General features: G+C 43.1%; 1 protein-coding gene across 1 annotated transcript in view; it reads left to right on the forward strand.

Moving 5' to 3' along the window:
• The window catches only part of KSR1 (kinase suppressor of ras 1), a 57,785-nt gene extending 44,410 nt beyond the window's left edge, over positions 1–13,375 (forward strand). The window contains exons 11-20 of the mRNA XM_085240585.1: positions 186–227; positions 976–1,030; positions 1,688–1,733; positions 2,183–2,562; positions 3,217–3,313; positions 4,026–4,159; positions 4,593–4,724; positions 5,010–5,145; positions 5,474–5,607; positions 10,079–13,375. Of these exons, the coding sequence (XP_085096711.1) occupies positions 186–227; positions 976–1,030; positions 1,688–1,733; positions 2,183–2,562; positions 3,217–3,313; positions 4,026–4,159; positions 4,593–4,724; positions 5,010–5,145; positions 5,474–5,607; positions 10,079–10,157 (1,235 nt within the window). The 3' untranslated portion in view covers positions 10,158–13,375. The remainder of the gene's footprint in view (positions 1–185; positions 228–975; positions 1,031–1,687; positions 1,734–2,182; positions 2,563–3,216; positions 3,314–4,025; positions 4,160–4,592; positions 4,725–5,009; positions 5,146–5,473; positions 5,608–10,078) is intronic.
• The last annotated feature ends 3,115 nt before the right edge of the window (positions 13,376–16,490 follow it).

Raw genomic sequence — 16,490 nt, forward strand, 5'->3', positions numbered from 1 at the left:
AACGCATGTGCTGAAATTCACCCCTAAAGCAGACTGATAATCAACTAATCTGCTTCCCAACAGTGAGTTGGGACTAATTCATGGAATGCATATGTGGCACTTACTGATGATCCTCTAACTTGTTTGTTGTTTTTTTTTTTTTTCTGGTGTTTTTTGTTTTTTGTTTTTTTTTAACCAAACAAAAGCTGCCTACTATATTCAGCATAGACAACAGTTTATCTTCCCAGGTGAGTTGACTGTTTTAATTCTACTAACTACCTTCTGCTGCCAGAAAGTAACTGTTTATAAATTTCTGCATGCTACCCAAGAATGATAATTCTGCTTTTGAAAAGAAGTCTATCCAATACAACAGATAAAGCAATAGATTTCTGTGAGATTCTACTCACAGCTGTGTTCCTTTGTTAACGCTGTCTTTTTGGATTATATGCTTAGAATAAATGGACGCTGTCAGTTCAGGAATTCTGAGTTCACCTTTGTGAATTGATGTTCTTGCTTATGGGATTTAAAAATGATGTAACGTTATTCATATGTGCAAGATCTTTTCTTGGTCGCTGTTCATGAACCCTCAGAAACAGCTTGTCTATTTCCAAAGTGAGAACTGGTGATGTAGGATGCCAAGTACAGAGTATTGTACTCTACATTTTGCAAGAATTTGCAGCCCATGCTGAATTTCCTGTGCATTGGTGACATTGGTCTTACTAAGTGTGGTTGGAATGCATGGCCTGCAATAAAGATTAATCCTTGCAGAACTGGGGCATCTGGATTCAAGTATTTCTGATTCCTGAAGGCCATTTAAAAGGGTGTGAGCAGCTCACAGATGAGGACAGCCATTGCAAAATGTTACAGATAAGTGAATGTTAAGAAAACTGGGATTGGTTGATATAAAGCCATGTAAAACAGCCGTTACTGCAATGTTGAATATTCTGATCTATAAGGGAAGTCCAAAATATGTATAATAATTTTCATACTTTCCAGAAATTCCCAGTCCTGCACAAATAGCACAGCCTCCAGAAACCACTGCAGACACAAAGTAAGTACTGCTTGCTTTATTTATGTTGTGTTAACCTGATAATCTTCAGGTCAGCGTGAAGGCATTGTTATAACTGAAACCAATAGCCTGCTGAATGTACCATCTGAAAACTTCTCCAGCATCATTTCAATCAACAAGAGTCATGCTGGTATTTCTGGTTTTGTAAAACTGAAAATATTTTTTAACTGGGACTGTGCCTTCAGATACACAGTTATGGTTGTGTGTGCATGTTCCCAGATCAAGAAGGTCCAATGAAATAAAAGGTAGATGGTTTCACGATTGAAACAGCATGGAAGAGCTTGGCAAGCTAACATCTTTGAAGGGATCTGAATTGTAGGGTGTGCTGATGTTTTTAACCTACATACCTAGCACTCAGAATTGCTTGACCACTTCATAAGTGTTTCTGTAGTACTGGGAATAGGAGCATCTGTTACTGGGACACATAGTAATAATGCAGCCATACTACTGCCAGTGAATTCCTACCACTTAAACACCGAGAATCACTTCAAAGTCTTTGTCTCTTATTTGCCAAAGTAATCTTAGAAAGTGCCTCGTTGTTAAGTAGAGCACTGATTGTACTTTGATCTGATCAACTATACTGCTTTCACTATCTGCACCCTATTTATTTCTTACTACAAATCTGTCTTCTCTTGTTAGTGCTAAAGAACCACCAGATATGGAGGGAGTTAAACATGAAGCAGAGGTAGGTTTAATGGTTTCCCCTTTATACCTCTTTTGTAATCCCAAAGGCCATGTTGTAACACAGCAGAAGCTTGTGGCTGTGGAGCCCTGAGTGTAGACCAGCTGTGCCTTCAGTTTCACTCAGCCTCTATGCTGCAAAGATCTGCTCTGACGATGGGTGGCTTCTGTTGCCAGGCTGAAACAATGAAATACTTGTAACAAAAAGTAACTGTTTCTAATTGGGCTAAGGTGATGCTTCTCAAATCTTTGGTTCACTCAGTTGCCTGCCGTTGTTTCTCAAGTGGTTCTTGAGCCATTTCCCCCAGGAGTGTATGCCTTCTCATAGCCTTCTCAGATGACTCTGTCCTGTGAAGGGATCTCTAGATCTGTAGTCAAACAGGTACCTCAACCTACGTAAGTCCTCTCAAAACAGACTCTCTGCATGCTTTTCCTTTCTCTTTCTGTAAACAGGTGGAAGAACCTGAGAGTAATAAATCAGAACCTGAGGATGATGAGGACGAAGTGGAAGATTTGCCAAACAGAAGGCCGCACTTGCAAGGGATGATTTATCGCAAACCCAGCCAGACCAGCGTCTACCTGCAGGAATGGGACATTCCCTTTGAGCAGATCGAACTGGGGGATCCCATTGGCCAAGGACGATGGGGAAAGGTTCACAAGGGAAAATGGCATGGGGAAGTGGCCATCAGGCTGCTGGAGATAGATGGGAACAATCAGGATCATCTCAAGCTCTTTAAAAAGGAGGTGATGAATTACAGACAGACCCGGCATGAGAACGTGGTGCTTTTCATGGGAGCGTGCATGAACCCTCCTCACTTAGCAATCATTACCAGGTAAGGATATAGCAACTTCCGTTAGCAGTGCTACACATGCTTATCTATTTATCATAGTAACAATATAGAATACATCTTTATAAACATATTTGTAATTTATATACTTGCATAACAAATATTTAAGGCATATTTATAATATATGTGTGAATTATAAATGAATATGTAATATTCCTATAGTCTGAAGGTGGAAGACATAAATGCAGCTTCTGTTGCGTGGAGGTTTGGATATTAGAGGCGTCTCTTCTTAGGGAGCTTATTTATTGGTAATTTAATTCTTATTTTTTAATCTCTTAAAGTCTTTTGAATTCTTAAATGGGATAAAGTAATCAGCAGTCTCAGCAGAAACTGGTGCTCAGGTTTTGAAAACTGGACTTATTTGTCAGAAGAGCGTAACGAGATCAGGGCCACTGAGGAAACACAGAGCATTTGCTTGCACATGCTTTAGCAATAACTGACTGGTAGTGACAGCTGCACACTGTGCACACCCACACAGGTGTGGGCCATTTACATCATTGAAAATGGCATTGCTCAGCGGAGGGAAGAAGACTGATTCTGTCAACATGACGAGTACCATTTGAGCATCCAGTGGTCATTTTTATGTTCCTCCAACGTTTTAAAGATACTTTTTAGGACTCTTATTCTTCTTTCTTATAGCTTCTGCAAAGGAAGGACACTTTATTCGTTTGTAAGGGACCCCAAGATATCCCTGGATATTAACAAAACCAGGCAGATAGCACAGGAGATCATTAAGGTAAGCATACACCACGCTATCAGAGACGTCTGCATTCTGGGCAGAACCTCAGCAAATGTTGAGAAGCTGCACAGCTAGAAAGGATCTGTATGTTCAATAGCCTTACCACAGGGTGCTGCAGCAGGGAAAAACTTGAAATTGGAGGAAGGAAAACTGCTAATTCAGTGGGCAGTAAGCTGAAGACCTGTAGGGACAGAAATTGATCTTTTGCTTATCTGGGGTTGGGGAGGGAGAATTTTGATAAAAGGCAACCATGAAGAAATGCATGCAGGGCATCTTTCCTTCCCAGCCTCTTCTCTTTTATTAGTAACTACAGCTACGTTGATGCATTCTGAAGTAGACATTATCTTCCAGATTTGCAGTTTTCCATAGTTGTTTTCAATATTGCTCAATTGAAGGAGCATTTCTGAAGCTGTTGTTTTCTTTGCTGGCAGAAGTGTCCTAGGAATGTACTGAGCAAGCTTGTGTCAGTTGTTCCTTGTTCATGCACATAAACACTTACTCAAGTTGTGAAGTTCACAGACACCGACTGCTTCAATTAGAAGTACCCTCCCAGCAACCCTGCTGGACAGAGGAGGAAGCTGCTGTGTCCGCACTTAGCGTTTATGCTGGAGTAAATAGAGTAAACATGTATTAGAAAGAAAGGCATGCCCAGTTGGAGGCTTGTAAATCAGACAAAATTTACATCTCTGCATATAAACTTTTTTTCCAGGGTATGGGCTACCTTCACGCAAAGGGGATTGTACACAAGGATCTGAAATCCAAGAATGTTTTTTATGACAATGGGAAAGTAGTGATCACTGACTTTGGACTATTTGGAATTTCGGGTGTGGTTCAGGAAGGAAGGTAGGTGGAAGTTTCAGTGCATGGCACACTTCTAGGGCGATAAAAAACAATCTAACAGGGACACACTTCAATGCATTACACAGTGCAAGAGAGGAGACCTAGGTCCTCTACTATGTACATTTTGGAATGCACTTTTTTTTTTTTAAAGGAGAGGCCTTTCTACACTGCCAGTGGCACACAGCTGTGAATTGAGTCTCATAACACAGAACAAAAACAATTTTAAGCCCAAGGATGAGCTGGAAAGTCAGGCCAACACTGGCATGTGTTTTTTAATATGGCAAGAAAATTAGAAAGAACATGTTAGCAAAGCCAAAACATTTAAGAAAAGTCACAGCATTAGGCAAGCCACAGATAATGGGCCATATGCTATCTCTTAGTTTAATTAATACTGTGTTTCAGTATGACTTCTTTCTTTTGCATCTTTTGAACTCAGGAGAGAGAATGAATTGAAGCTGCCTCATGACTGGTTATGCTACCTGGCCCCTGAAATTGTTCGTGAGATGGCCCCTGGGAAAGATGAAGACAAGCTGCCTTTCTCCAAAGCTGCAGATATCTATGCCTTTGGGTAAGGGAAAAAGACCTAAAGAGTATCACAGGAACTTTCTAAATGAGATACGAAATAGACCTGAGCCTTGCCACTCTTCTGTCAGACACAGGATTCAGCGAGGCTGCAATTCCCTCACCTACTGAAAGATGGGGTGTGACAGTTTGAGGGGAAGGTGGGTGAATGAGCTGGGAAGGATTTGCTGCAGCCTTATTTACACTTAAGAGCTTCCTGAAAAGATTGGGATTCTGTCAGTTTTGCATCTTAAGAGCAGGCAAAGGCTTCATTTGTCTGTTTATGTTGCAGGACTGTGTGGTATGAGCTCCAAGCAAGAGAATGGCCCTTCAAGAACCAGCCTGCTGAGGCACTCATCTGGCAGATTGGAAGTGGTGAAGGAGTGAAACAGATCCTTGCAACTATTAGTTTGGGGAAAGAAATCAATGTAGGTACAGCAGCTGCAGGAGTCCTTCCAAAAAGCTGTTTGTCAGGGTTGCTGGAGAAGAGGTGCTGCTTATTTTACTCTTATATAATTCTAAAGATAAAGAGCAGGAGAGAGAACAGATTGGAATGAGGTACCAGCCTCTCCCCATTACTGTCAGACAGACGTGACATCCACTGGTACACAGGACACTGATTCTAAGAATGTCCAAAGCAACTGCTTAAAAAGTAGCTCTTGCTGGGCTGTCTCAAGTCACACTGCTCAGTCAATCAGTTTGCACAGCTGACATATGAACTAAGTGGAAATAATGAGCCTTAACTGTCCTTTGCAGGAAATTCTCTCAGCATGCTGGTCATTTGATCTCAGTGAGAGACCTAGCTTCACTGTCCTCATGGATATGCTTGAAAAACTGCCAAAACTGAATCGTCGGCTCTCACACCCAGGGCACTTCTGGAAGTCTGCTGAGTGAGTACTTGTGGTTGTTAACACTTATGCTGCTCAGAATTTGCTAACCGACTATTCCTGTGCTTAATTTTGCCTTCCTGGGGTCTGTCATACTTTTAATAGCAGAGTAACAATGTGCTGTTCTGCTTTTCTAGTTGCTAGGAAATTAGGCAATTAAATGTGCGTGCACTTCAGACAGTTAATTTCCTACTTCAACATATTCATTTCCCTCCTTCTGTAGATCATTTATCCAGCTTTGTTCAGGTTTCTGAGAGTATCTACTAACGTTATTGGAAAGTGCCCACACTGACCTGAAAGTGATTAGAGTTTTCCTTTTAATGGCTGGTACTGAATGAGGAAGGGAACCACCAAAGAACATGCTGCCACTTCCCTTTTAAACTGAATCATCAATTTATGGAAGAGCCTTAACGTAGCAACCTTCCTCAAGGAGCACAAAGTGGGAAAAAATGCAAACCCCTCCTCCTCTGTATGGAAGACAGCCCAGTTTGCATAGACAGATAAAGGATTGGAGCACTTTACTCAATATAGTTGACCTCTGGAGGAAAAAAAAACACGCTAAAATCCAGAATCTCTAAATTGCTTGGCAAAAGCAGTAAACTGACAGCTAGGAACAAGTTGTTACTTTTGGACTGAATAAGCTGGAATCATGTCAAGATTTGGATCAAGGAAAGATGAGAAGTAGCAGCACAAATCCTAGCCAGATCATGATACTTTCCAATTTAGGATCCGTGTTGAAACTGGGAAAGAAAACTATCACAAGATCAAGCATCTGTAAACTGCCAGAACTGGGAGAGTCCCCTGTGGCATCTGTTATGATAGATGAGACCAGAATTTAGAACTAAATCCAGGTCAGAATAGATTTGCATAAAGGACTAGGTCCATAGGACTAAAACCTTTTGTCTCCAATGTCGTGAATAACCCATCACTCAGACAATAAGGGATCCCAGTTTCACTTGCCTCAAAGTCAGGGGGAGATCAGACACTTGTGAACCGTGCCCATCGCCACATCTTTCTTTGGTGTATATTTTTCTTCAGCTGACCCTCTAGTATTTTCTATTTCTTTCCCTTTTTGATGTTTAATCTACCCCTTCCTTACCATAACCCTTCATGATCTTCCTGTCATACATTCTTATCACTAAACAAATGCTTCTGTTTACTTGTATGGTGACTGTCTTGGCATTTTGTGCCTTGGTGTGTGTGCTTTATTTGGGGGTCTTGGTTGCAGATTTCACCTTGTTTCTTGTTATAGTGTCTAACAACATTAAAAGATGGCCTCACCTTTTATACAAAAGAAAACTATTACCAGCAAAAGTTGAATGCTTACTATCCACTCATCAATAAGTAGAATTGTCTACTATTTTTTCCATGTGTTAGATATATTCATATCACAGCACTCATTTTAGAAAGGTACAATGAAAAACAGGGAGATCCTTAGATGTGGCAGTTCTTTGCATATCAGTTTCTGCTATGCGCTGGGGTGTGACTGTAGGTGGGAGGTAAGGAGTCTTTCTGAGCCCTGCTCCCTCCTTACTCCAGCAGATCAGTTACATCATCAGTCTGGGGATTTCAGTTGTCTTGATTTTTTTTTTTTTTTTTTTCTATATAAGTATCTAAAGAGAAACCAACAGAACTTGAGCTAAAAGTTCCATCATTCATAAATTGAGAAACAGCTCTTTTTCCTCTTCAGGCCTAAAGCATTGTAAATTTAAATCTGTCTCTTCCGCACATTGGGAGTGAGAGAGCAAGTTCTGCTGTGCTTAGAGACTGAGAAGGATGTCGGTACGAAAGGCAGGTTAGAATCTGGTCCAGTGTGATAAGCTGCAGAGTGTGATGATCAGTGAGGGTCTCTGATTCTTGGATTTGAAAAATAACCCCAATATTTTTAAACAAATCATCTTTTGTCTCAGAGGAGGACCATGGAGATCAAATTGTTTTATGGACAACAGTTCTTTTGTCAGGGGATTTACATGATGTGGCAGGGTCCTTTGTTAAAGTTTTTCCTTTCCTACAGAAGCCCTTTGCTGTAAAGCCCTCCAGCATGATGGCTCTGCATCAACACTTTCATGCCCTCATTTTTCCATACCACCAGATCTACTTGTGTTGGATCATCGACTCTCTCAGCCAATTTGGTATCTTTCAGTCCACCTAGTTAGACGCTGTAGAGCAGACTGGGAGCCCAGGCTGCCTAAATGCTCCCATGCAGACTGTCAGAGGGTCCTGCATTGTCCCCTAACATCACATTGGAAATTACTTGAAGTAATGCTTTCCATTTGGGCTGTCGGTTCACAAGAGTGCTCATTTCCAGAGTAATCTGCCAAGTGATTATTTTGGGTTAGTGTTTCCATAGGGAGTTCTTGAACAGCTTGTGGAACTGTGCCTTATGTAGCAGCTACCTAAATTATTTTTTCCCTGTGTAGACAGATCCTCCACTCCTACTGCAAGTGGTTCATGTAAATTTGCATACATTAAAGCTTTTTCTCTGCTCAAAGCATGTAATAGAAGTACTTTAAGTAAGTGTTGCTATTAATTATCAACATTGACAGCTGAATTAGTGCTCACTGAAGTGAAAGTGCAGGCAGCTCAGCTGGTTTTTGTCTCCTGCAAACTAGATTATATTCAGGTCACACTTAAAAAGCACTCTATATCAGTGTCGATCAGCGACCAGATGCAAAACTTACTGAAGTCACATTCCCTCTGACAACTCCTTGGAGAAACACTGCACTAACCCCCGCCTGACTCTGCTGTAAGCTTTATAGTAGGTAGTTTTCAAGAGCTTGCTTTAAAATAACTGAAAACTAACTCTCATGGTGTCTTTTTCCCCTCCCTCCCATATTTCTTTGTAGGTTGTAACTACTGGTGCAATAATGGGTTCCACCTTGCATGCTTCCCTGTGTTGTATCCTAACCAGCAACTTGGACAATCACCTTCCATTCAAAAAAATGAAAACAAACCACGAAATTAACCCACGGACATAATCAGCATTTTATCCGAATTCTCCTTTTTCTGCCTTTTTCTGCTTGGCGTGGGCTGTTGGCTTGAATAACAACTCCTGCCTGCAAGAAGTTACTGTCTAACAACGCAGCACCTTTCACTTCTGAGTCATGGCAGCAGACTGCACCTCCTCCCGGCAGGCAGCTGGTGCTCTGCCCTGACTGGCTGTGGGCAGCAACAGGCTGGGGTTTGGCTGACACTGGCATTTGTGGCCTGCAAGCCTCAGGAGGCAGACAGGGGAAGTTTCCTAGCTGCTGTCTGAGGTGGTGGCTGTCATCCTTACTGCTGGGCTATGGCTTTTGACTCAAGATAACAGGTCCATTTTCCACAGGCACAGCCAACAACTGAATACTTCACTTGCATTGCAAACAACGCGACTTAAAGGCCAGAGTGGGTTGGTTCTGCTGTAGAGCCGGATCCAGCCCTGCACTGAGCCAAAGGTCAGCTCTGTCAGGGTGAACACAGCAGGTGCAGTTTCTGCTCTGAAAGGAGGACAGTCCTCACTGTGCTCAGGGCAGATTGCAGTCCCTCAGTCCCTGCGAATGCACCACCACCAGCTGCATCCAAAACTGGGATCAGCAACAGCACTGTGCAGAAGAGGAGGAAAGTAGGGAAGCCCTTCAGTTCCTCATTCTCCTTCCCTTGCAAATCCAGTGTTTTGAGTTCCGTGATTTGCTTTTGTTTACATCTCTGGTTCAACAAAATGCCTGACTTTGCAGTAGGAACTTTGCAGAACTGTAGGCAGCACTGCAAACGTGTGCCTTTTTGTAAAAGGTCTTTTTTCATCCCTTTTTTGAAAAAAATTTGTTTCACTGGGGAGAGGACAGGGATAGAGGTGGATATGCAGCAGGAACCAGGGAGGTTTTTACTGTGTTCAGTGAGGACAAATACACCTACATGTCATTCTCTCAAAATCAGATGCCTGCACACTGCACTGGAAAGGCTCTGCTGGAAGCCCTCATGCTCCCTGCCCTGCTGCCACCTCACGCGTACGTGGAGGAAGGCATTTTGAAGTGAAAACAGTTCTAGCTCTGCTAACAGATTAAGGGTGAAAGAAAAGATATCTTTATTCATTTGCTCTAGAATATAAAGAGGAGCAGATGTGTTTTTTGAAGCAATTGATGTACCTTGTCAGAATGCCCCTTCCCCTTAAATAAGTAATTATTTTCTCCATTTCTATTTCAGGGAAACCAAATGTATGTCAGTCTTCTTCCCACCTTAGGTTAGGTACTTATAAAAGCCTCCTGTTTTGCCAATTTGAGCCATATGCTTTCGCTAATGAGGTTAGCATAAATAAATTCAAATGTTTGCTGCTTAATTTTTAAACACTGCTGGGTGATCTCACACTGCATGAGAGCAGAACCCAACCCGTTTTCTTTTATATGACTGTAGCTGTGTAGGGGAGGAAAAAAACAACAAAAAAACAACAATAAATAATTCTTTTCCTCTCCCTTCTCCTTTCCTTCCCCACTCTTTTCAGCATTAACAGTAGCAAAGTTGTCCTGCGTTTCGAGAGATTTGGCTTGGGAATCCTGGAACCAAGTAATCAAAAGATATAGCATGGTGTGTGGTTGTCTTGTGATAATGTCTACCTGCTTACACACAAAGAAATCTTCACTGAATCTTCCAAGCTATGAAACTGGTGCAGCCACAGCTGAAAGCCACACGACCATCAATTAACAGTCCTTTGTTGTTGGCAAAGTGTGAATTCTGCCTGAGCACCAGCAGTTATTTAAAGAATGTTTACATGATACTTTTGCGTGAACTATATTTTTTTTTAAACAGAATAAACAGTGAATCAATTTAACTACAACCATTCCACTAGCACAAAGAGAAACCAACCTTTTTCTAGTTCCTTTTTGCATCTGTGGTATAACTAGGAATGATCTTCTGCCTTCAGTGCATTTTTCCCTAAGACAAGTGGAACCGCTTTGTTTCAGAATGGTTATGTATCTCATAGAAGGAGATGGGAGTTTTAAATTGTTTTTCTCTCGTTAAGGTCAAATTTATCTATTGCATTGTGATTTATCCAAACTGATAATTCAGTTTGTGATCACTCTGGTTTGTTTCTGCAGGGTTGGTCCAAGCTCTGGGTTATCTTGAATTAAGTTAAAGCAGTAAAAATCTGCTTCTTGCAGGAGAGTTTGCTGTCAAACATACTGTTATCTCATTTGAAACACAGAACTGAGCACTTCAACACAGAACTCACAAGAAAAGCTGAATTGCCATGCCACAGAACGTCGGGTTGGTTGAGGTGGCAGTGGACCTCTGGGTCCATCCACTTTCAGCCCTGCTCAGGCACCACCCCAGCGGGCTGCCCCTGGAGGCGAGCTCCTGGGCACCACGCTGCTCCTGGGAAGCTTCAGACACAACCCGTTTGGTCCCCCGAACCAGCAGCACTGCCAGACCTCACCCCTTGCTGCCCTGATGGCAATCTCCTTTGTAGAAGAACATATTTTACTAGATAGAGCTCCAGGGAGGGAAGAAAATCAAGGGAAAAAGCCATCCCTAAACAATGTGTAACATACTGTTCTGATACACAGAGCTTGTTAAGAGACTCAAAGTCATTTCTCTCCCCTGAGCGCACACACGCTCCTCTGGACAGTCAGATAAGTCTGCAAGAATTTCAGAAATTTAGGACTAAGCAGTTCTGAGGAAAACTAAGAACAACAAAACCCTTGCAGCTGGGAAAGTTACATTTTGTTCCAGAGAACCTGAGTCAATCCAACAGCTTAGACCTGTTTCAAAGGTTAAGTTTAAGACCAAGAAAAAACCCAGCCCCCAAAAATCAAAAGAAATCCAGACGCTACAATGTGTAATACAGACTGATAAAGGACACAGCTGATTGCTGCGTTTAAGGTAACAGATGCATTATCTCACTTGCAAATGAATTGCAGGCTGCATTAAATGTTCCATCACACCTCCCATTCTTATTCCTCTGCCTTCACCCATCAGCCAGGGCAGCAGGACAACACGAACTATGCAGTGGACATTAAAGAGCCCTTCTGTCCTTACACTGCTTCATTTTTAAGGTAGTTCATTAGGACTCCCGGAAAGTCACCAAATTCCATTTCTCCAGTCACACTAGTACATTACATGCCTCTTTTCTATCTCTTGCCACATTACAAGGCTTTATAATGTAGATCACAGAGGGAAGAGCTGTGAAGTCCTCCACAAGGCACATGAAGTGACAGGCACTCAGTTTGGTTACAGGCAGCTGACTTGGAGAAAATCAAGTGGAGGGAAAAAAAAAAAGTTCTTTTGAGCAGAGGGCTTCACTCCTGCTACTCCTTCACTGTGCTATGGTGATTTTAAATGTGCCTCAAATATAAAACAAAATTGGTTTGGTGGTAGCCAAGCATGGAGACATGGTTCTTTTGACCTCCCTCTTACCACCTCAGAAAAGCAAACAGGCCCCTCAGCACACGCTGCCCTTTTAGCCACCACCTGCTTTCTCTTCAAGCCTTGCTACTGTTCGCTCTCTCACAATAACATTGTCACAGGTTTAAACAGAGGTTGTTTTCCAACAAGTACCACTTCAGTACTGACAATGTAGCACAAAGCCAGGAGAAATGTGCTTCATAGCAACGTTAAGGTTATGAACCCACGAGCAGCAGTATACCTTGCCTTAGGGAGAGCAGAAGCTGCTGCTGGATGCACACATTGCTTCACAGCCATCGGGTCTGAGCAGCCCCTCTGCTAAACCACAGCATGCTCTGCTATTCCTGTCTCACTTGGGAAACCCAGAGCTTTCAGAGTGGGAAAGAGTGATTGCTCACCTGGCTGTCAGCAGGAATGCTGCTGTGGCAACATGCAAGAACAATGCTGAGAAAGCACGGCCTTCTCAGTCTTTTCCTACAGATGGCTGGTTGGACACACAGACTATCCAGCTTACAACAAAATAAAATTAAAAACCAAAAAATGTTATTCTCCCTGTGTGACTGCCCTCATGTGACATTCAAACCCTGGCTGTTTCCAGGCAGAATGCTGTGCTGGCCCTGCTTGCCAGCAAGGCAGCTTCACCTGTGTCAGCAGGGCTGCCTGTCCCTCTGTGCTGCACTTTGCAGTGTGCTGAAAGCAGATGGGGCTGACCCCTGAGCACTGCAGGAGGGGTTTCAAAACTTGCCTTTAAATCATGAAGTTTGAGGTTCAGTCTCAGTCTTCCTTGGTTTTGTGTTTAACTCCCATAAATGGCTCTTAAAAGCAAAACCCAGCGTACCAGAGAGCAGGGCCACTTACTGTCTGGGTAATGTGTTGCAGTCAGCTGTGTGAGGCACATGGAAGTCACACAGAACCTGTGCAGCTGTACAGCTGTGAATGAAGTCAGGCTCTTCCATCTCTCTGTCACAGCTGAGCAGCAGGCATTGGCTCACACTGCTTTATGGCCATGTGTCTCCTCGTGTGCTGGTGTGAGGCACAGTAAGCCTGTCCTGTTGTAGAGGTGTAAATGTGAAGCTGGCTGTACAATGCTGCTACAATAGCCACACGTCAATAGTGAATGTAAATGGAGTCTGTAATATGGTGAAAATTGACATGTTTTTCTTTTCAAATGTGTTGTAAACTTTGTACAGTAAAATTTTTTTAAAATATTTTCTATCAGAGTGTCTTCCAGAATTGCTATTAAATTAAAAATTGTTAGTATTAACAACTGTTGTTGTATTAGTTTATGCAACCAGCAAGGAAAAAACAAGTGCACATTATGCTAATAAAATCCTGGATACATAGGAATCTTTTCAGCAAATAAATCTTTGCTCTGAATAAAGCAAGTGTTACAGAATTGTGGTTTGATCTTCTCTCTCTTCCCCCCTCCCCCCCCCCACATACACACTTGTAGCCAAACTAAAGCACAAGCAGCTCATTCTTTTTCTCTTTTTTTTTTTCCTCAGTTATCGTAGTCCTGCAAAGCCCAGCCAGGGAGGAATAAAAATTGTTTTTGGAGCCTTGTTTGTGATAGCAAGGGCTCAGAAACAAGCACTACATCACACCCATCAGCCCCTTTCCCTACACTGGCTCAAGTTGTGGCAGGTTTGCTTTGAGCCATCGCCGACACCTGCCCAGCTGATATCCTTACTGCGCACCTTTCCTGCAGACAAGGATCATTTTGTTTCTTCTTACAAGTCAAATGCAAAAGCCCTTCGGCTGCAGGACAGCTGGCAAACTTTCTTCAACTTGTTTAATAGATAGAATGAGATGCTGTTCAAGTTCCTTTTTGCTATAATCACTGGAATTCTCACCACAAATGGCATCAAACAGCACCACGATGGCAGTGAGAACACAGTGCCCTCTCAGCAGCTCCCCGTCCCACTGCCCGATTCCAGGTCCCACCACCTCCTCACAGCCCCAACATCACTGCAGCTGCTCAGCACGCACCTGAAAGCTTTCCCACCTGCTACAACGAGCCAAGTTACCTGGCTCGAGGAACTCCAACACTGACTTTTCTCAGACCATTAGACTACGCGGGAAGCAAGGCTGGGCCACTTCAGCACTTCAGAGCAGCTCAGCAAAGCCAAGGGGGCACAGCAGGGCTGAGCTCTGAGCAGAGCTCTTGGTGGATCTGGTCATTCAGTTACGGTACCACACAACGAGCTTCAGTAAAAGGGATCTTAACATTATCTTGCTGAAAGCTCTTCTCCTTCTTAGCTCCCAGCTCACCACATAGGCCACCCCACACTGTTTCTGGAGGAATTCATCCCCCTGTGCTGCCGGGAAGCAGCAGGAACCCCTCACACCCAAAGCACCACGGGACTCAGCCTGCACTGATCAGACACCAACAGCTGCAAGAAGGCCGCCCACCTGCAGCCACGCACTGCCACAGAAGAGGGAGCTGCCTCCTGCCCCAAGCCCACTGTCCTTCCTCTGGGTGAGCCCCAGCTCCAGCAGCACTACACGGCAGTGTTAATTAATCCGTTAACCCCAGGGTCGCTGTGCTGCAGCCAAACAGCTTTACTCCAAAAATAACAACAGCCTTGTACTGCCCTGCAGAGAAAAGGACAGTGCACTTTAAAGCACAGCTTTACATTTCATCCATCTTATCTAGATCTTTCATACACAAACAGTAAAAGCCTTCAGATAAGTCGAGCTTTTTTTGCTTTTCATAAAGAAAAAGAAATAATGAATGTAATTATCAATTAAACTTGAAGGTCGAGGTCACTTATTTAAATGCAAAAAAAAAAACAACACCAACAACCCGAAACCTCAAGCATGAAGGTTACATCTCACCAGCTGCAAAGGGAAGCTCACTGTTGACTGGCTGTATTACATCCCAGCCCTGCAGCACAGCCCCCACCAACCCGAGGCAATGCCTTTTCCCAAAGAGCAGCAAACCCAGCACAGAGGCATTTGCATCATCACCTGCCTCCTGCTGAAAGCCTCAGAGTACATCCTAACCTAGGATTTGTGCAACACAGTATATGACTTGTGATTTTTGTTACAATTACATTTGTTTATATCTTAGTTAAGATTTTGAAGTTCTTTTTAGTTTTAAAGCATTTGTCTTTCATCAGGGAATAGTCCAAGAATCTCTTTTCTCTGAAAAGCGACAGAAGCTTCCCTCCCTCCGTCTTTCCTCAGTCAACAAGTATTCCCATCTTAGTGAAGACAAACTCAAGCACACAGACCACTCAGAGCTCCAGACAGCTGTGATTTAACACTCAATTGCATTTTAAACCCTAAAGCCAGAGGGGACCACTTCACCAGCACTCTTGGCAAGAAAATATATCTATTTTGTTAAACACATGCTAAATGTGCTGTAATACACGTCCTGAAAGTGCAAGGCACACGCTAATGCTTTAAAATATAGAACTTACTTCTGCTGCCTATCTATGTTGGACTTATTTGAAGTCCAGAGCTCAGCGAGTCCTGGGCTTACTGAGAACTTTCTAAATGGAGATGGAAGTTACCTCGTTCTACACCCATCACACCTCAAAACTTCAGAAGCAAAGAATTTGTTAAAGCATGAAATAACACTCACATGCTTGCTATGAACCTCCTCTGTCCTCTCTCTGTATCTGCCCGACGCTTCCTGTTCTCACCATCACTGCCCACAGCCTTTCAACTACGCTGCATTTCTCATCTTATGTTTAAAGCTGTCCTGAAGTACACGTGGAACACACTGCATATACATGACACTGTTGACTTTTGAGTGTCAAATCCTTCACTGGATTCCAGCTCCTGGAGACAAAGGATGACAGAAAAAAATCTCACCTTCAGCTTTTTAATGTCATCATAAATTCCTGCTGATTTTAGAAAAAGAAGTTGTAACAGAACTGCAAGGGACAGGAACCAAACTCAAAACATAACACTGTTCCAATTGCTATTTTGCACTCCTTAGTTCACAATCCACAAGGCAAGATTCACACCTCTCCAACAGTAACAAGACTGTATAACTCATCTTAGGCGGGCTGTGTAACTCACAGAGATGGGCTCTTGGCTTAAGGAGGGAGTGCAGGTTGGAGAACACCTCGCATCAGCCCTTGGAAGCAGAGAAACTGCTTCTGATGAGTTCTTTGTGACACCAAGCAAAGCACCATTAGGAATACCAATAATCACACACACAAAGAAGTTGACTCACCCAACTCGTTAAGAGGGTCTTCTGGCTATAAAACACACCTCCTCATGAAGCAGCCTTCACCCAGGAAACATCCTCCCATCGAAGGCTTGCTCTAAATGAACCCAGGGGGAGGCGGACCCCTTCTGGTCAGATGGGAAGCTCAGAAAATTGCTTGCACCTGTCTTCCTGGACAGCCATCCCTGCCACCCCTTCACCAGGTCCTCAATCATCAGCTCAGGCTGTGTTCTAGCACTTCCCCTACATCTACCTACCCACCTGCACTTTTTTAGGCTGAAGATAATAGGACACAGAAGTACATTTAAACCACACCAATATGTTTGTC

Source organism: Meleagris gallopavo, chromosome 21 (assembly GCF_905368555.1).
Source record: "Meleagris gallopavo chromosome 21, MGAL_WU_HG_1.1, whole genome shotgun sequence".
In the NCBI taxonomy this organism is placed as follows: domain Eukaryota; kingdom Metazoa; phylum Chordata; class Aves; order Galliformes; family Phasianidae; genus Meleagris; species Meleagris gallopavo.